This window comes from Amblyraja radiata, chromosome 9, assembly GCF_010909765.2.
Source record: "Amblyraja radiata isolate CabotCenter1 chromosome 9, sAmbRad1.1.pri, whole genome shotgun sequence".
Classification (NCBI taxonomy): Eukaryota; Metazoa; Chordata; class Chondrichthyes; order Rajiformes; family Rajidae; genus Amblyraja; species Amblyraja radiata.
Window position 1 is genome coordinate 23,844,595 of NC_045964.1, and position 20,798 is coordinate 23,865,392.

Here is a 20,798-nt window from a genome sequence, read left to right on the forward strand (position 1 = left end):
TGCAGGAACTACTGATGAGGAACACTGTGGATTCAGGTGCAAAGGTAACTCAGTCATAAAGCCTGCACACACAGTTGGCTCTTTGTCAAACTCCAGGATCATTTAATCTGCTGCAAACCATTTGCTTTCCTGTAAAGTTATTGTCATTTGGTAATTGCACTGCCGCAGTGCCTTCACCGCAGGAAGGAACCTGAAATCCTTCAAGAAGGAGAAACAGAATCGACAGATTGTGCAACATTTAGAGCCAGGTGTTCAGAAGCTTGGCCAAAGCAATAGGTTTTGAAGAAGGTCTTGAGATATGACGGGTTGTGGGAGAACCTTGGATGGGATTAGTGTGGGGCTGTTATGTGTAGCGTAGAGCCAGAAGAGCTGAAGACCAGAAGATAGCAAAGGCAAGGAAAGTCTGGAGAAGATGGTGGTGAAGTTTTATGTATGGCAATGGTACAGTTTGTGGATGAGTACTTTGATCTGAAATTCAATCGAAAGGGAACACAAAGTTAAAAGAGACCAGAGTCGATGGATTATTGTAACTCAGTGTATTATGCTGGATGCAGAGAATAAGTGATCTATATATTTTTTAATGAGGATGTTAGCAAACGTCATTACTTGACAACCGCATGTCATGGGAATGCAGTCACAATTTGCCCGAACTTGGCACTGATGATGTTGGCTCTCTCCTGACAGACATTATTGGACTAGCTGCCTGATGACCATCTTTTTCAGCATTTTCTATTTTATCTCAAATTTCCAGAATCCGTGCTTTTTTTTCTGCTGTTGTGTACTGCCATGGAGAACAGCACCATTACCTAAAAGTGGGCACAGAATGCTGCTCAACTGGTCAGGCAGCATCTCAGGAGAACATGGATATGCAATGTTTCATGTCGGGACCCTTCTTCAGATTGCAGCAACTGCGGTTGCAGTCTGAAGAAGGGTCCTGACCTGAAACGTTGCCTATCCATGTTCTCCTGTGAAGATTCCTGAACTGCTGAGCTACTCCAGCATTCTGACTTTTGTAAACCAGCATCTGTAGTTTCTTGTTTCTACGACCTAACAGTGTTTGTGCGCTCTAATGCTTGTGGTGGATGAGCTCAGTGGCAAGCTGCCAACATTGGCCTGCTGTTGAAAGTATCACTTGGCTGAGGGTGGGTTCTCACTGGGTCCTCCGGGTTCCTCCCACAATCCAAAAACACACAGGTTTTTAAGTCAATTGGCTTCTGTAAATTGTAAATTGTCCCTAGCTGGTCGGATCGTGCTAGTGTATCGGGTGATCGCTGGTGAGAGAGGATGCAGTGGGTCGAAGGGCCTGCTTCCACACTGTATCTCTAAAGACTTGAGTCTAAAAATAACAGAAGTGCTTGAGTAACTCAATGGATCAGGTAGCATATCTGGACAAACATGGATATGTGAGGTCTCAGGTCAGGTCCATTTTTCAAGCTGATGTTTCAGATCAGGACCCCTTCTTCCAACCCAAAATGTCACCTGGCCATGATCTCCAGAGATGCTGCCTGACTCACTAAGTTATTCCAGCACTTTGTCTCCTGTTAGGCCATAGATCTGGTTTGGGAGTGCAGGGTTGGTGTATTGGAGCGAAGAGGGCTTGAGAGGAGGAGGATATATAATCGCTGGATATGTATCCCAGCACCGTGCTGAGAAATCTGTGCTGATCTAGGAATTACAGGACATGTTTCACTGAGTAGAAAGTAGATATAACGTCAGGATTTGAAAAGCAATCCCCAACCAAATGGACCTGATTGAATTTCCATCAAGACATAAAATATTCTCGGAATGGGTGATATCCCATTTCACTCCAGAAAAACTGATGGCCAGTTGCATAATACAGAAAGCAATACGGTTAAGTTATTGAAGCTCCAAGCACACAAATAGTTAATAGCCATTCTTCTTTGGAAAGCTAATCGGCCTTTTAAAATGTAAGAGTTGCTTTCTACTGCAACTTTAGACGTGATACTTACCGGTATGTGGTAAAGCAAAAAGTGATTTCATGGAACAAACCACAGCATTTATTGTTTGCCAAATCTTTAAAGGTTGAAGAGACAAAAGGTAATGCAACCTGTTACACTTACAAAACTAGTTTAATTTAGGCTGCAAGTTCATGAGACATAGGAGCAGAATTGGGCCATTCAGCCCATCAGGTCTACTCCACCATTCAATCATGGCTGATCTATCTTTCCCTCTCGGCCTATTCTCCTGTGTTTTTCACATTACCCCTGACACCCTTACTCATCAGGAATCTGCCAATCTCCACTTTAAAAATACCCAATGACAGCTTCCACAGTCGTCTGTGGCAATGAATTCCACAGATTCACCACCCTCTGACAAAGTAAATTCCTCCTCATCTCCTTTCTAAAGGTACGTCCTTTTATTTTGAGTAATACGCACAGGGGGATAGGAAAATAAATAAAGACAGAAAATCCTGGAAAAACTCAGCAGGTCAGGCAGCATCTGCAGTTAATAGGTAAGGTTCGGGACTTCAACAGATTGAGGAAGAGGGCAACAAGTTAGTTGAGGTTGCAAATAAGGTGTAAAGGGCCTGTCCCACTTAGGCGATTTTTTAGACGACTGCCAGCGACAGTCACAGTCGTAGCCGGACGCCGAAATGGACCCACTCTACGACAATGTCTACAGCAAGCTACCACCTAGTCGAGGACAAGCTACGTCAACCGGCAACACAATTCCGGTTTACTAGACTTTGGACGTCTACCTACGATCATACCTACGACAACCATGACGACACCTACGACAACCTTCGACCACACCGGCGATAAGCTACGACAACCGAAGTCAACCTACCTCCACCCGCGACAAGCTACGATAAGCTACGACCCTGTTGGCGACAAATGAAGACAACTGAAGACCTATTGACGCCGGTACCGTCGCCGGTTGACGTAGGATGACGTAGGTTGTCGCCAATGGAATTCACCGAGGTCATCACCCGGTGACAACCAACGTCACCTGGCATCATCCTGGTGACAACGTACGGCAGCACCCATGACAGGAGAAGACAGGCATCGTCAAGCCCACTGTCACCAAAAGGTTTTGAACATTTCAAAATCCTGCGGCGACAAGAAAAATGTTACGACACTTGAGACAACTCACGACAATACAGGCGTCACCCCGCATCACCTTGCGACCATGTGGCGACAGCCTATTTTCAGCTGTTGTCGAAAAAATTGCCTAAGTGGGACAGATCCTTAAGAGGGTGATAGCTGGAACAAAGAGAATTTCTCCAATAGGGTAAAATATGGTGGCAGTCAAGGGGCAGAAGATCTGATCAAGCTGCTTTGTCTGCACCGTATTGCTAATGCTTTATAGTCGGTGAACCAGGAATCTGTTTAAACTTGCCCATTATCTTTCTGCGTTTCTCATTGTTTCTCCGTGAACCAATACTTTGTCCAAAATCTTGACTTTGGTATGGATGCTTCCAATTGATTACATCCACAATGAAGACTGTTCGTGTGCATGTATATAACACAGCAAATGCCCCCAGGCATTTCATGATAACAATTGATGGTGAGGTGTAAATAGGCAACAGTTGCATGTGAGCCTGGGAGTGAGTAAATCAGAGAACCAGGCAAAAGCTCGAGGGCATTAGATCAAATCACACCAGAGCAGATATGGAACTTATTTTAAACTAAATGAACTGCATAACATTTTGAGGAAGGTACCAGTTACCAGTGGGAAAATTGAGAAAATGGTATTGCCTTGGGGTAGAGTCAAGCAGCTGAAGCCATTACATTCAGCTTGGGGAACAGAGGTTTAAATGAGTAAAAGGCAAATTTAAAATGAGTGTCACGAAAACCCTGCATAAATGAGTGATTTTTTTAAATCAATGAGGGATGATAAAAGTTAATTGGATGTTTTTCTAAGTGAGATAACTTCTTCAGTCAACCAGGTTGGATGAACAATGTTGTCTGGCTTGACAGCTCATTGGAACCACCAGTAAACTTTGAATGGTGCACCTGAATTCCTTGGCTGACAAATCAGTTTCTAGATTAGCTTCAAGAGGCGCAATATGCTTCAGTAGTTGTTGCATAATATTTAATTAATTCTAAAAATATAATTTATGAACACAATTACTTTTTAAAAAAACTTCTAAAATCCTGTACTTTGAGGCAAGTTGCTTTAAGCTGTATGGCTGTTCCACACCTGTACCCCTGCAGGGTCGGGGTAACCAAAAATAGTCAGCACGGCTTTGTTTTCGTGAGTTCTGTCTGGCTAACTTAGTTGTAGATTTGAAGAAGTAACAAATGTAGGGCAGTGTCGTTAATGTCGTTACATAGAATGACCCAAGGTCCCATAGGAGAATCTGGTACAAATGTTAAGAGCCCACGGGTTTCCATGGCAAGTTGGATTAAAAACTGCTGGGTTATAGAAGGCTGTGGAAAACGGTGGAGCGTTTTTTTGTCATTAGAAATCTAATTCCAGTGGTGTATTATGGATGTTGATGCTGGGTTACTCAAGTACTTAGTGGTGTTTCTTAATATCCAAGAGAACTTGTTACGCTGCACGGATGTAGTGTGCTGACGGATCCATTACTTTGTTGCAGAAATCTGACTGCGATTCGAAGATATTCTAAAGTGCATATTATCTCAATAAGCTCTTCCCAAAATTGCTCAGCCTATCTTTAGGTTAGCAAAAGACTTACTGTTTGTTATATGCTTTAACAATTTGGATGCAAGCGTAGTTTTACGGATTGTTGATTGTGGTGTGGATAGGTGCAGGCTATTGATAGTTGATCACTCAGTAAAATGGACAGAGTAGTGGCAAATGGAATTTAATCCTGAGAAGTGCAAGGTGATGCACGTTGGGAAGACTAGGCTGGGTTGAACACACAAATGGTAAACCTTGATGAATATCGAAGAACACAGGGACCCTGGTGTACAGGAATCCCTGATACAGCAAGCACACAAAAATAAGATGGTGAAGAAGGCATGCAGGATACTTGCTTTCATTAGCTGGGACAGAGTGTAGAAGAGCAGGAAGATTATGGTACAACTTCATAAAATATTGTTTATCCATATCTGGAGTATTATGTCTGATTGTTATTGTATGTGAAGGGTGTGACTGTCCTGGAGAGACTGCACAGGAGATTCACCAGAACGTTGATTGATGTGAGACATTTCAGTTTAGACCATAGAGATATAGTGTGGAAACAAGCCCTTCGGCCCACTAAGTCTCTACTGACCAGCGATCGCCTCGCCCACTAACATACACGCACTAGGGACAAAGTTACAATATGTGTTGTATCTTGATGTGTGTTCGAGTCGACTCATTACAGAAGCCAATTAACTACAAACCTGTATGTTTTTTTTAGTCTGGAAGGAAACCGTAGCACCTAGAGTAAACCCATGTTGACACGGGGAGAACGTATAAACTCCATACAGACAGCACCCATGGTCAGGATCGAACCCGGGTCTCTGCCGCTGTGAGGCAGCAGTCCACAGTTGCACTCCTGTGCCACCCATTACGGGGAATGGCTCAAAAGGCATAGTTTTCCTTGGACGGAGGAGATTTGGGGGGATCTGAGAGGTATTCAAAATGAAGACGGGCAGAGACAGAGCTTCCCTGCTGCAGAAATACCTAAAATTACACAGCGTAAGTTCGGAGAGGATCGGAGGTGGGATCTAGAATACACAGCCCAAGTAGGTGGTGGAGACAGGAACTCGCGCAATGTTTTAGTATCTAGATGAGCATTTGCATTAACAGAACATGGTGGATTCAGACTATGTATCAGTAACTGGGATTAATATTAAAAAATGGAAACAAGGAACTGCAAGCATAAACAAGGAACACAAAGTATTCGAGTAACTCAGCGGGTCAGGCAGCATATCTGGAGAACTTGGACAGGTGACGTTTCAGATTGGAACCAATTAAGAATCTGAAGAAAGATCCCTACTCGAAACATCACCTATCCATATTCTCCGAGATGCTGCCTGACCCACTGTGTTGCTCCAGCATGTGTGTCATTTTTTAATATACAATAGGACGTTACTCTGCATGGGTATAGTGGGCCGACAGTCCCATTTCTGTGCTGCAGAACTCTGACTGTGCAATTCTATGGTATTCTGAAGTGCATATTATCTCAATAAGCTCTTCCCAAAATTGCTCAGCCTGACTCGAGGTTCGCAAAAGACTCATATAAGCCAGCAAGACTGCTTGATGTTCTGCCGTTATTGAAAGGGGTTTAAGTGAAGGGAGCGATGACTTTTCATCTTAAAATCCCTTCATAACCTGAAGTGAAATAACATAATTGCTTTGAATGCTCTGAGACTGACCAAATTCATTTCAGGCCATTGACTGTAGTCATGCATGGTTACAGGGAAGCTACTAGAGAAGAATATAAATGTGGAGACCTCTTCTTGTCTCAAGGAGCATGGCCAGAGCTGGGAAGTGTTTTGATTGGACTGATTTCACAATAATCTGAGAAAATTGCCAAAGCTTTTTAGAGCCCGGATCAAATGCTGAATCGCTGCAGGTTGAGAGACCCTATTTAACCAACTCATACCTCCACACATCTTGCAGGAGTAGGCTATTCGGCCCTTAGTGCCAGCACTTCCATTCACTGTGATCATGACTGATCATCCACAATCAGTACTCCGTTCCTTGCCTTCTCCCCATATCCCTTGATTCCGCTATCTTTAAGAGCTCTATCTAATTCTCTCCTGAAAGCATCCAGAGAATTGGCCTTCACTGCCTTCTGAGGCAGAGAATTCCACAGATTCGCAACTCTCTGGGTGAAAACGCTTTTCCTCATCTCCGTTCGAAATGGCCTACCAACGTTTGTAGTGAACAAAATCTTTGCGCGCCAACGGCCGGTCGCGGAACTGACGGCCAAAGTGGGACAGGCCCAAGACCCTGGCGCGACGCAACGTCTCACCTTCAACAGCAGCAGAAGCAGGGAAACGATCGCCGAACTCGGCCTGGGGCTCACGGCCGTTGCAGTCCGGATCCGCTCCCACTTCTACTCCCAAAGCAGGGCCAAGAAAATTGAAGATAGACACAAAATGCTGGAGTAACTCAGCGAGATCGGCAGCATCTCTGGAGAGAAGCAATGGTTGACGTTTCGGGTCAAGACCCTTCTTTTCAGACTGAAGAAGAGTCTCAACACGAAACGTCACCCATTGCTTCTCTCCAGAGATGCTGCCGGTCCCGCTGAGTTACTCCAGCTTTGTGTCCATCTTCAAATGACGTCACGCGCTCCAGACGGCTGTGCGTACGCATGTAATCGCGCCCGACCTTCAAGGGACCATCAAGGCTCAACGCGAGGGTCTCCAATGAGGTAGATAGTAAATTAGGACTGCTTTCTAGTTGTTGGTAGGACGGTTCAATTGCCAGATAACAGCTGGGAAGAAACTGCTCCCGAATCTGGAGGTGAGCATTTCAGATGTCTATATCTTTTGTCTGATGGAAGAGGGGGTGGCCGGGGTGCGGCTTGTCCTTGATTATACTGGTAGCTTTGCAGAGGCAGCGTGAGGAGTGAATGGAAGGGAGGTTGGTTTGTGTGATGGAGCAGCAATGTCAGGATAGTCTGCTACTGGAGATGAATCAATAATTGGGGTGCCTTTGCATATGCTGCCCTTCTCCATCTTGATTATTGAGTTAGGGAGATGAAGTTGGAGTAGCCTCGGTAAGTAACTGTAGAGCATTTTGTAGATGGTATCATGGTGGATTTCCTCAGCATTACTCAGAGGTAAATCTTGTGCCTGACTTGTGATTAATTTTGGTCTAATACCCTGCATGCTTTTTCAATGTGCTTCTGAATATATATTTTTTATAACTGGAGGTATTGTTAATCCTAAATTTAAAACTAATTTGCCTGATAAATGCCAGTTTAAATGCCCTTATCCATTCCCGTACCAATCTGTCAGTTCTTGGCCCTCTCCACTCCCATCTCTGCCTTCAATCATCCCCATTATCACCTTTCTTATTTTTATATTCAAGCACTTGTAGTCTTTTGTGTACCCACTCTTCACCCTCCAGCCTCTGTTCTCCAACTTCAACTAGAGGGGCCTCTCCACACCTGGCTCCATCCACGTATTGTTCCCCACCCCTCTTCAGTCCACCTACCAGCCCCAACCTCACATTCCCCCCTGCCCCCCTCCCTCTCTTTATACCAGCTATCTCCATTACCCGTTCTCAGTGCTGATGCAGGCTCTTGATCTGTAATGTGGGAAATTCCTTTCACTTTCACTCCAGCAATGCTATTGAATTCCTCCAGAAGTTGTATTTTGCTGCAAGTCAATCAGTTTGTCAGATATGATCTGCATTCTGTGTTGCTTAATTGGTATCTGCTGGTGCAGTGAGCAGTGCCGTATACTTAAGCCCCTGTCCCACTTACGTGTCCTTGGCATGCTAATTACGCGACCTTGTGGTCGCGTTGAGCCGCGACGGTCCCACGAAGGTCACGCGCGATTTAATGCGCCCGCACAGCCATCTGGAGTGCATTACGTAATTTGAAGATGGACACAAAGCTGGAGTAACTCAGCGGGACCAGCAGCATCTCTGGAGAGAAGCAATGGGTGACGTTTCGTGTCGAGACACTTCTTCAGTCTGAAAGAAGGGTCTTGACCTGAAACGTCACCCATTGCTTCTCTCCAGAGATGCTGCCAGACCCGCTGAGTTACTCCAGAATTTTGTGTCTATCTTCAATTTTCTTGGCCCCGGTCTGGGAGTACAAGTGGGGGCGGATCCGGACCGCAACGGCCGTGAGCCCCAGGCCGAATTCGGCAATCGTTTGCCTGCTTCTGCTGCTGTTGGAGGTGAGACGTTGCATCGCCCCAGGGTCTTGGGCCTGTCCCACTTTGGCCGTCAGTTACGCGACAGGCGTTGACGCACGAAGATTTCGTTCACTACAAAAATTTCGGAGTGCTGCTCGATGTCGCGAACAACTACATACCTCTCCACGCTTCTCAGTGGGACCGGCCCCGCGCAGCCATACGATGCCCGTGCGCCTCAACGCGACGACGAGGTCGCGTAATCTGCGTGCCAAGGACACGTAAGTGGGACAGGCCCTTTAGCCTTCATAAGTTACGGGAGCGGAATTAGGTCATTCGGCCTATCAAGTCTGCCCCGCCATTCAATCATGGCTGATCTATCTTTCCCTCTCAACCACATTCTCCTGCCTTCTTCCCATAACCCCTAACACCCGTACTAATCAAGAATTTAGTTAAGATGTTGGAAATTAGTTTGCCTTAGTAAGGATGTGCAAGATTTTACTAGATCCCTCTTCAGATCGCTGTGCAGTGTGAAAAGTGTGAATGTACGCACATTAATAGAGTAAGACCTAGACCTGACTGTGACGTGCATTAAACTAATTAGCAGAATGCAGGTTCACATGATAACAATCAGGAGGGAACTGATCCATTTGGACTTTTTCCCTTTTAGTTGCAGTATTTGTTGAAGAATAAACCTGCAGTTCATACTGCCAGAAGCTTCTGGGCCACTTCTTGGGAACAGGCAACCTTGTACCTGTGGGATCAAGTTTGGGTTACAGTCTCATGGTCTGACTTGGTACAAGGTTTTCTGTTTCCAAGAAGTGGCACTGAAGCTTCTGGCAGTATGAATTGCAGGCTTATTTTTCATTCCCTAGAACAGGCTTGAGGTCTGGTCTTCTGAAGCTGGGATTAATGTGGAGGTGCCAATGTTCTGCCACACACTGCTCGAAATCAGCATTTGTTAGCCAAGTCAGAAATTGCACTCGGAGAGTAAGATTTCCTCTTAGACGAATAAAATTTGATTAGAAGTCTGATAGTTACAAGCAAGAGTGCCCTGGTATGAGATTAGTCAGCATTTAATGGCTTGGAGTGCTTTTAAAGTTTGGAAATGAATACATTTTAATGACTGATCAAACCACAGTACATGATTTCAGGATTAAGTGAACCTGTATCTATTGAATGAAAGTCATCTGGTGTTTAACTCATGAAAATGGTTAATGAGTCATGCTTTAATGGATTATTTATGCGGTCCATGGGCATTTTCTACATAATTTTCATGAAGTGGTCTGATTATTTGCATGAACTTTAATTTATTATATATTTAAAAGATGAAATGGGCCCATATGTATTGGTTTATTATAGTTATGTGAGCCGAGATGCAGCGAAAAGCTTTAGTTTGCGTGCTATCCAGTCAAATCAAATTATAAGATACATAGAAACATTGAAACAGAAAATAGGTGCAGGAGTAGGCCATTCGGTCCTTCGAGCCTGCACCGCCATTCAATATGATCATGGCTGATTATCCAACTCAGTATCCTGTACCTGCCTTCTCTCCATACCCCCTGATCCCTTTAGCCACAAGGGCCACATCTAACTCCCTCTTAAATATAGCCAATGAACTGGCCTCAACTACCTTCTGTGGCAGAGAATTCCAGAGATTCACCATTCTCTGTGTGAAAAATGTTTTTCTCATCTTGGTCCTAAAAGATTTCCCCCTTATCCTTAAACTGTGACCCCTTGTTCTGGACTTCCCCAACATCGGGAACAATCTTCCTGCATCTAGCCTGTCCAACCTCTTAAGAATTTTGTAAGTTTCTATAAGATCCCTCCTCAATCTTCTAAATTCTAGCGAGTACAAGCCGAGTCTATCCAGTCTTTCTTCATATGAAAGTCCTGACATCCCAGGAATCAGTCTGGTGAACCTTCTCTGCACTCCCTCTATGGCAAGAATGTCTTTTCTCAGATTAGGAGACCAAAACTGTACGCAATACTCCAGGTGTGGTCTCACCAAGACCCTGTACAACTGCAGTAGAACCTCCCTGCTCCTATACTCAAATCCTTTTGCTATGAATGCTAACATACCATTCGCTTTCTTCACTGCCTGCTGCACCTGCATGACTACTTTCAATGACTGGTGTACCATGACACCCAGGTCTCGTTGCATCTCCCCTTTTACTAATTGGCCACCATTCAGATAACATGAGTACAGTCAAGCCCGAGCCAAGTTCAAAAGGTTGGGCTTAGAGAAAAATACCAGTCCAGAATATTGTTTTACAGCATTGCAGCACGACAGTCACAGAGAAAATGTACGACATCCGCAATGCAGTAGGTGGGCAGATCAGGGGTACCCCCTCACTGGTGGACCAATTGATCACTTTATATGAAATGTGAAATGTTGGCCTCTCTCCTTAACTGTAATTTAGGATAACTATTCTGTCCCTTCCTTCTGACAAACCCTTCCTCCAAACACCCAATCCCTTTCTAACCCCTTCCCTCGCTCCCCACCCCTTCCCGCATTTCTCAGCCCCATCCCACGGTGCCCTCCCCCTTGTCTCCTCCTCATTCCTCTCATCCACAACCCTCCCTCTCATCCCCAATTTCCTCCCCCTGGACCCCACCCCTCATGTCCCAATTTCCCTCTCACCCCCTCCCCTGCTCCCCCCTCTCTTTCTCCCCATCCCCTCTCTCCCTACTTCCCTCCCTCTCTCTCCCTCCCACTTCTCCATCTCCTTCTCCCTCTCTCCCCACCTTTTCTTCCCCCTTCCTCTTTCTCCCAGCCTTCCCCCCCTCCCCCACTCTCCCCTCTCTCTCCCACTCACTCCCTCTCTCCGTAAGGAATTTTGGCTAATCTTAAACCCATCTGCAGATTGAGATTGTTATTGTTTACTTTGGATTATGAATGTGTAGAACATCATTGCAACCAACACAATGATGCCTGGTTGATTCATTGCTTATCTTGATGTACAATGGTATGTTGTATCTGGTTGAACGATGGATGTTGAAAGTTTGATGCTGCGCATGTATCGTGATTGTCACTGAAGAAGGAATCTACTTCATTCAGATTTTTCATTCATGAAATCTTACAATTTCCAAAACACATTGGAATGAATTCTTGATAGAATTTTTACTCATGATTGCTTTAATTCTACTTTGAAGAATATTTCAACTCAACCCGGTATTGGAGAGAATGCAATCCTGAAATTGGCATTTCCTGATCTTTTATAAATTCGTCCACTTGCACTTCGCGCTTGATTTCAATCATTTTTTCCTGTTTTGCTCCGTGTTTTATTTTGTAATTGTACAGTGCAATTCAATGTTAGCAGTGAATAGCACAGATGAAGTGACATCATTGGATGAGCCTGAGCACAGCCATAGAGTTAGACAGCAGGGAAATAGGCCGTTTGGTCAATCTTGTCCATGCCAACCAAGTTGCCTAATCAAGCTTGTCCCACTCACCTTCACCTGGCCAATATTCCTCCAAACTATTCTGGGCGGCACAGTGGCGCAGTAGTAGAGTTGCTGCCTAACAGCGCCAGAGACCCGGGTTCTATCCTGACTGCGAGTTCCATCTGTACAGAGTTTGTAAGTTCTCCCCGTGATCATGTGGGTTTTCTCCGGTTCCCCCCCCTCATTCCAAACATGTACAGGTGTGCAGGTTACTTGGCATTGGTAAAATTACAAAATTGGCCCTAGTGTGTAGGAAAGTGCTACAGGGATCACTGGTCGGCACGGACTCGTTGGGCTGAAGGACCTGTTACCGCACTGTATCTTTAAACAAAACTAAACTAAAATCTGTTCAAGTGAGTTTTAAATGTTGTAATTGTTCTCTTCTAAAGCTTTCCATTCGCACCTTAAACCTTCTTCTTCTGTCGTATGTCTTTTAGACCTGCAGCTCTGTTGAGGCGAGCCAGGCCAACGTATCATCGTCCAGGTCAATTAGACCTCGTTCACCATTCGGTGGCCGGTGATTGGGGCAACTGGTGACTATGTGCACCACTGTCTGTGTTGGGTCCCCACACTCGCAGGAGGCGCTGTCCACGAGGCCCCACCTCTTCATCGCTACTCCATAGCGTCCGATGCCTGTCCTCAAGCGGTTGAGGGTTGTCCACTGCTTTCGGGGCAGGTCCTGGCCAGGGACATCCATGGGGTCATTGATGTAATGGTGTAGCCTAGATGGTTCTGCTGGCTTCCACTGGTCTCTCCATCTTGTCTTGACCTAGGCGGCCTTAGAAGCATCAGCCGGTGTTGTGCAGAGCAGCTCTTGGGCTTGCGTGGCAAAGGGGTGCCGTGACTTCAGGCGCACTCGTTGTGGTGTCTCTGTGACGATCTGATGGAGGAGGTGGGATTCACTGTCCTGTGCCTTTCGAGAGAGGGCCAGCGTGGCTGCTTCTCGTCTGATGTTGGCTGGGGCAATGCCAGCGAGGACGGGCAGTTGGTTTACATGTCCACAGTGGCCCTGGTGTTCTCAGCCGCCGAGTACTGTGCCCTGGACTGGTGCCAAAGCCCTCACGCCAAGAAGCTGGATGCTGCCCTCAACAGTGCCCTGCGGACTGTCTCCGGATGCCTACGAGCACCGTAAACCAATGCCTTCATACTCCCCAAATACTCCAAACTGGTAACATCCTTGTAAATATTTTTGCACCCTTTCCAATTTAATGGTGTCCATCTATAGCAGGGTAACCAGTTGGTGGCACAGTAGTGCAACTGGTAGAACTTCTGCCTCATAGCGCCAGAGAACTGGGTACAATCCTGACCTTGGGTGCTATCTGCTTGGATTTTACATGCTCTACATGTATCCATGTGGATTTCCTCTAAGTGCTTCTGGTTCCTGCCACATCCCAAAGACATGCGAGTTTGTAGGTTAATTAGCCTCTGTAAATTTCCCCCTGTGTGTAGGGGGGGGGGGATAACATGGAACTCGTTTGAACTGGTGATTAATGGTCGGTGTGGAGTAAATGGGCTGAAGGTCCTGTTTCCGCACTGTATCTGTCAATCAATCAAACAGACATGACATCCTAACTTTTGCACTGAATGAGGCTCACTGGCCGGTAGTTCCTGGCTTTAAAAAGAGGCAGAAAGTGCTGGAGTAATTCTGCGGGTCAGGGAGCATCTCTGGGAGAACATGGATCAGTGATGTTTGGGTCAGGACGCTTCTTCTGATCTGTCCTTGTGTTTCCTTCCTTGAATTTTCCTTGCTGCCCTTCTTAAATAATGATGCAACATTAACCGCCCTCTAGCCTCCCATTTTTTATCTGTGGCTAAAGATGATGCAAGCATCTCTGCAAGGAACATTTTACACCCTAGCATCCGACAAGATCTGAGAATGCACTTGATCAAATTTACCACCTAGTGCTCTTTAAAAACTCCATTACCTCTTCTTGGTGATGCATAGTAACTGTGTGGTTTTGTAGTTTTATTGAGTCGACCCACCCTTGCAAATCTATTACGGGACTGTACTGTGTAGCGTTGCGTTGCGGCAGCAAGAAAGGAAAAGCAAACAGGAATACAGAAATTTCGCTTTGATGCTGATTGAAAATTAATGGTCTAGATTTTATAGCCCATGGCAGTGCGATGGCCATCACCCCTGCACTTCAGGAAAGCTGTCCATGCTGATGGTAGAGATTATTACAGCACAGATTTTCCCCATTCATAGCCTTCGTCAATGTCTCGTGTTGGCTGTGAGGAAAGCTCTGGTTTCCAGCAACTGTTACATCGCTGGACTAACAAGTCATTCTGAAGGCAGTCAACAAGTTGAGAAGAATAGAAGCAAGGAACTGCAGATGTTGGTTTACCACACAAGAGGACACAAAGCGGTGGGGTATCTCAGCTGGTCAGGCAGCATCTTGTTGCTTTAACAAGCCCATTAAGCATTTTGATTGAAGCAAACATGGGCAATAAAAGTAGGAGCTGAAATATCATGAACTTAAACAAATAACTCCTTTCATTACATTAAAAGCCATGGGATTTTGAAATGAATATTTGAAACTCAACACAATGCAAAAGTAAGGAATAGTAAGAGATTTGGTTCATTATACTATTAAATTCATCAGTTACAACTTATTTAGCAAACAGTAACATGCTAAGGGGTTTAAACAGTGAGCTGGTTCCTGAATATCTGAAAATAATTCACTGAATTCTGATTACCCTGGAGAAGATGGGAGCGGCTCATACTAGTGAAGCAGATAATACTGATAACACTTCTGGATTTCTGCATTTAACTGCACATGTGCATATTCCATGAATGTAAGATTTTCTCCATTATAAGGCCTAATATCCCCATTAGTGACTGCAAATTCTGAATCTACCTTTTCTTCCCAGTATTATAAATGAATCAAATACTGAGTATTGGGTATAGCATTTGGGAGGTCAATTACAGTATATAAGATGTTGGTGAAACTGCATTTAGAGTATGGTGTTCAGTTCTGGACACCATGTTATAGGACAGATGTTGTCAAGCTTGAAGAAGATTTATGAGGATGTTGCCGGGACTCAAGGGTCTTAGTTATAAGGAGAGGTTGAGCAGGCTAGGACTATCCCTTGGAGCGCAGGAGGATATAGACAATAGGTGCAGGAGTAGGCCATTCGGCCCTTCGAGCCAGCACCGCCATTCAATGTGGGGATGAAGGGTTATCTTACAGAGGTGTACAAAATCATGAGGGGAATAGATCGGGTAGACATACAGAGTCTCTCCCAGAGTAAGGGAATCAAGAACCAGTGGACATAGGCTTAAGGTGAGGGGGGAAAGATTTAATAGGAACCTGAGGGGTGACTTTTTTTACCAAGGCTGGTGGATGTATGGAACGAGTTGCCAGAGGAGGTAGTTGAGGCAGGTATTATTGCAATGTTTAAGATACATTTATACAGGTACATGGATAGGACAGGTTTTGAGGGATATTGGGCAAATGCATGCAGATGGGACTGGTGTAGATGGGAAAAGTTGGTCAGCGTGGGCAAGTAGAGTCGGGGGCCTGTTTCCACGCTGTATGACTCTGACTTTTCATGAGTGACTGAGTTAAGGGAGCAATTTCTGCAACAGTGTTATTTAGGGGTAAAGTTCAGAAAGCTGGCACTCACTGACGAACTCCAACTCCTGAATAATGCTAACATTTCTACCTCTCCCTTAGGGCATCACTAATTATAGTCCCCAGATTGGAAAGTTAGCATTTCATGCCAGTGCCTCTGCCCAGATACATTTCAGTCCAGTAATTTACTCTTGATTCTATTGTCTTAATAACATCCCTAGTGTGGTGAATGGAATTCCAATATGCAAATGATCAGAGACTGCATATTTTATTCACACAATCTTTCTTCATCCAGGATTCCTGAAGGTCCCATTGACCAGGCACCAGCTGCTGGAAGAGTACATTCATTAGAAGAACAACTGTTAAAGGCCAAAGAGCAGATTGAAAGCTACAAGAAGGGAGCGGACAAAGGTAGGTGATTACCCTGTTCCACTAATTGAGTCCATTGTTGGGAATTATTTGCTTAAGGAATATGTTAAAGAGTGCATTTCCATTTCTTCCTTTCGCGGTCAATGTAGTGCCCTTGGTTAGCTGCTGGATTCCCTATGTAGCAATTGACATTGCTGAATAATTTCCATTCCTTAATATTGTGCAATTGCAATGAAAACCAAGATGCTATCAGGAAGAAAGCTATCATTTAATCAATCAGTTAGGTGAGCAGAGAAATGGCATATGGAGAAATGGCATATAGAATTTAATTTTAGTTTAGTTTAGAGATACAGCACTGAAACAGTCCCTTCCGCCCACCGAGTCCATGCTATCCAGCCACCACCCGATACACTAACACTACCCTACGCAGTAGGGACAATCTACAATCTTTATTGAGCCAATTAACCAACAGTCCTGTACGCCTTTGGAGCGTGGAAGGAAACCGGAGCACCCGGGGAAAACCCATGTGGTCACAGGGAGAACGTACAAACACCGTACAGACAGCACCCATAGTCAGGATTGAACCTGGGTCTCTGTCACTGTAAGACAGCAACTCTACTGCTGTGCCATGGTGTCGACCTGTCCAAAGAATTTGGACTGAATGTATTTGAGAAGGCGGACAAGATAAGGAAATATAAACAAAAATGGTAGATTAAGTGCATGATCGAAAATCACCCTAAGATAATAGGGCAGATTGATCAGATGTCTAAAAAGGCAGGCTTACTGGCAGAGGCATGGAATAAAAAAGCAAGGAGTTCATGGTAGAACTGTCTGACATTTTTGTGGCAGGTCCTGGGAAAGAACACGAGGAGCTACGGCGTAAGATTGAAAATGGAGTGAAGGAGCTCTGGTTCTTCGTGCAGAGTGAAGTCACGAAAGTGAAAAAACTGGAGGGTGATGAAGCAGAAAGGCAGGCGGATTCTTTACTTGAGAACCTGGGTGAACAGCAGAGGTAAGGACTTCATGCCCCTTACCTGGGGTACCTTTTGTTTGTGCCAATCCAAGGCCTTTCAAAGCCTGGTTAAGCTCATAGTATACCAAATTGGTCCATAAGGAAAGTTATTTTAGAGTCACTGACATCACAGCCTTGTAAACTTTCTGCCAATTTTGCTAAGATATTTGTAAAAATTCAGTACAAATTTCAAAAGTATTTAAATTTCTTTGGAGTCTATGGTTTACTAATCACCTCCATGACAGATCCTTGTACAATATTCCTCAGAGCCCTGAATCATAATTGCTGCATGCTTTAGGTCTGATGTCAAACTTGAAGTTGTCCAAGCAACAACCAAAATATTTTTCCCCCCAAAATGTGTTGTTTCATCTGCTTCAAAAATCGGAACATTTCTCGATCAATTTTAGCGCATGATGTCCTTGTGGCACCTCAGTTTGATCACCATTTTGTAATTCATCACAAACAGGCCCTAAAAATGAAACGTGGGTTAGTATGCTCTTTCAATACGGAATCTGATCGCTGGTACAATGATAAACTTTGGAAATAATGGCTTGATTGCCTGGAAGAGTAAATGGAGTCAGAACCACTCCAAGCACATGCCTCTCCCCAACACCCGCCATGACAGGGTGAGGACCGGCCACTCCCGCAGTCGCAACATCCCCATCCCCACGTGGAGCAACACGCTGGCTGAAAACAGCCAAATTCCTCACTCTTAGCACATCACGATAGAAACTAGACAAATCCCGTAAGGCGGGTCGACTGATGCCCTCCACCGGGAGCCGTGAGACCCCCCTTAGGCAACGACCCCGGCGGAAAAAATACGTGGCCAGAGCGTGCCATCTGGGGGGGTTCTCTACATACATATACCTCCGCAGAGTCCTGAGACGGAGAGCCGTCACCTGGGTACGCACGCATACCAAGGACTGGCCGCCCTCCTCTAACGGGAGACTCAGGACTGCTGCGGAAACCCAATGCTTCCTATCTCCCCAAAAGAAATCCACCAACTTCTTCTGTACTGCAGTTACAAAGATAGAGGGCGGCACAAGAGTAGCCAGCCGGTACCATAACATGGAGTCCACTAGCTGGGTTATGACCAGCACCCTACCCTGGAAAGAAAGAACTCCAAGCAGGCCTGACCAGCGCCCCAGCCGGGCGACGACTTTCGTCTCCAACTCCTGCCAGTTTGACGGCCAAGCATCGTCAGTGGGACTCAGGTAAACCCCCAGATAGAGGAGGTGCGTGGTGCTCCACGCATACATTGTCATCTCCTCCGGCAGGGAGTCTACCTGCCACTGACCCTCTAAAAGTCCAGAGCACTTACTGCAGTTAATCCTGGCGGACGATGCAGCCGAGAAAACCTGCTGACATTCACGCATCCTCTGCAGGTCACCAGGGTCAGTGAACGTAAAGAGTACATCATCGGCATATGCAGAAAGAACCACCTCCACCCCCGGTTCTGGTAGAGCCAGGCCTGTCAACAGCCTCCGAAGAAGACACAGGAATGGCTCCACACAGACCGAGTACAACTGACCAGACATGGGATACCTCTGGCGGACTCCCCTCCCAAAGTGAATGGGAGCCAACAACACACCATTAATCTTCACAAGACACTCCACTGCAGCGTACAAAAGCCGGACCCGGGCCACAAAATGCGGTCCAAATCCGAACGCTTGCAGCGTCCCGAAAAGGTAGTCATGCTCTACCCTGTCAAAAGCTTTCTCCTGATCAAGGGACAGAAAAGCAGCTGACTGACCAGTACCCTGAGATACATGAATCAGGTCCCCAGGTGGATGTTATTCTGAATGGACCGCATGGAGCCCAGGTGATTTGCCATCGCCCGTGCAAAAACTTTATACTCCGTGCAGAGGAGAGGGAGCGGGCGGCAGTTCTTCAACAGGCGGAGTTCGGCCTTCTTGGGCAGCAGGACAACGACTGCTTCTCTCTCTCTCACAGCCCTTATTATCAATTAGATAACCTCCTCAGCTTATTGCCATGGCAACCCTGATATCATCCTCTCCAGTGTATCCCCTTTGCCCTATTCATTATCCCCTCCTCCTCTGTTAAAATTAACTTGTTTTCTCTACTCCCCTCTTTTAATAAAAGGTCCTTGAACAGGAACATTAACTATCTCTTTCCACAAATACTGCCTTACCTGCTGAGCGCATCTCACAATTTCTGTTATTATTTTGTATCATTTATTTCCTGTGGCCCTGCATTATTCTGTTTGAATTGGGGCTTTTGCCATCCAGTTTACTTCAATCAAAGAAAACATCCAATTATAGAATATCTTCCGAGCATGAAGATGCTGCCTTAATAATTTGCAGGAATACAAGTTACAAAAAGATGAATAATAGTGTTTTCTGATAAAGAAAATCATTTTGTGAATAGAAGCTGATGTACAGTCTGCAGGTTTGTAAAGACAATTATTTCATTATACTGAGGTTCTTTGCCTTTTCCCTTTTGAATGCATTGACAATGTACAAAAACTCTTGTATACCAGGCAGCCTATTATAATACCATGACAGTCAAAGTCAGCATGATATACAGGTGTACCATCTTTCATCTGAACATAGGAGATGTACAGGGCAGTTAGTGTGGAACAGGAACCAAGGCTGTGTCTTTATTCCCCCACAACACAAAGCAAATACATTTCTTAAAAGCACTCACTGGGATCAGACAATGTTATTTGCACATGATACGTTAACATGAAAACTACTGTTGCTTAAACGAGGCTCCCTTGTTTCTAAGCAGCTGTGAAATGATACTGTTCTGAGTTGCACTTTGCACAGTCTGGGTGTTTCTAGTCACTATCTTGGGATGGCCCAATGGTGTAGCGGTAGAGTTACAGCGCCAGATACCCGGATTCTTTCCTGGCTATGGGTGCTATCTGTGTGGAAGTTATATTGTACGTTCTCCCTGTGACCACATAGGTTTTTTCCGGGTGCTCCGGTTTCCTCCCACACTCCAAAGACATACAGATTTGTAGGTTAATTGGCTTAGGTAAAATTGTAAATTGTCCCCAGATAGTGCCAGTGTATGGGGTGATCGCTGGTTGGTGTGGACCTGGTGGGCCAAATGGCCTTTTCCCATGCTGTATCTTGAAAGTAAAGTCTAAAATCAGTAGTTTATAGCAATGGGATTTATAAGCTTCCAATCTAATGACTGCTCTCTTTACTAAACTTGTAAAATGTTCTTTAGTTTTAGGAATACTTGAAATGTTTAGGACTTACCCACAACTATTAGCTGTTTACGGGACTTACCCACAACTATTAACTGTTTACGAAAGAACTGCAGATGCTGAAAAAATGAAGGTAGACACAAAATGCTGGAGAAACTCAGCGGGTGAGGCAGTAGGGGGGGGCGGAAGAAAGGCAGAGGTGGAGACAGTAGGCTTTGTGGGAGAGCTAGGGAGGTGAAGGAGAAAGCAAAAACTATCTAAAATAAGAGAAGTCAATGTTCATTCCTCTGGGGTGTAAACTACCTAAGCAAAATATGAGGTGCTGTTCCTCCAATTTGCGCTGGGTCTCACTCTGGCAATGGAGGAGGCCCAGGACAGAAAGGTCAGATTGGGAATGGGAGGGGAAGTGCTGAGTAACTGGGAGATCAGGTTGGTTAATACGAACTGAGCTGAGGTGTTGGGCGAAGCGATCGCCGAGCCTGCGC

The 20,798-nt window shown here is 45.2% G+C and overlaps 1 protein-coding gene across 5 annotated transcripts in view; it reads left to right on the forward strand.

Moving 5' to 3' along the window:
* fut8 (fucosyltransferase 8) overlaps positions 1-20,798 on the forward strand; it is a 632,584-nt gene that overhangs the window by 477,257 nt on the left and 134,529 nt on the right. For all 5 annotated transcript variants that reach the window (XM_033026878.1, XM_033026881.1, XM_033026879.1 and 2 more), the window contains 2 exons: positions 16,050-16,165; positions 16,973-17,135. In XM_033026878.1, coding sequence (XP_032882769.1) covers positions 16,050-16,165; positions 16,973-17,135 — 279 coding nt within the window. The remainder of the gene's footprint in view (positions 1-16,049; positions 16,166-16,972; positions 17,136-20,798) is intronic.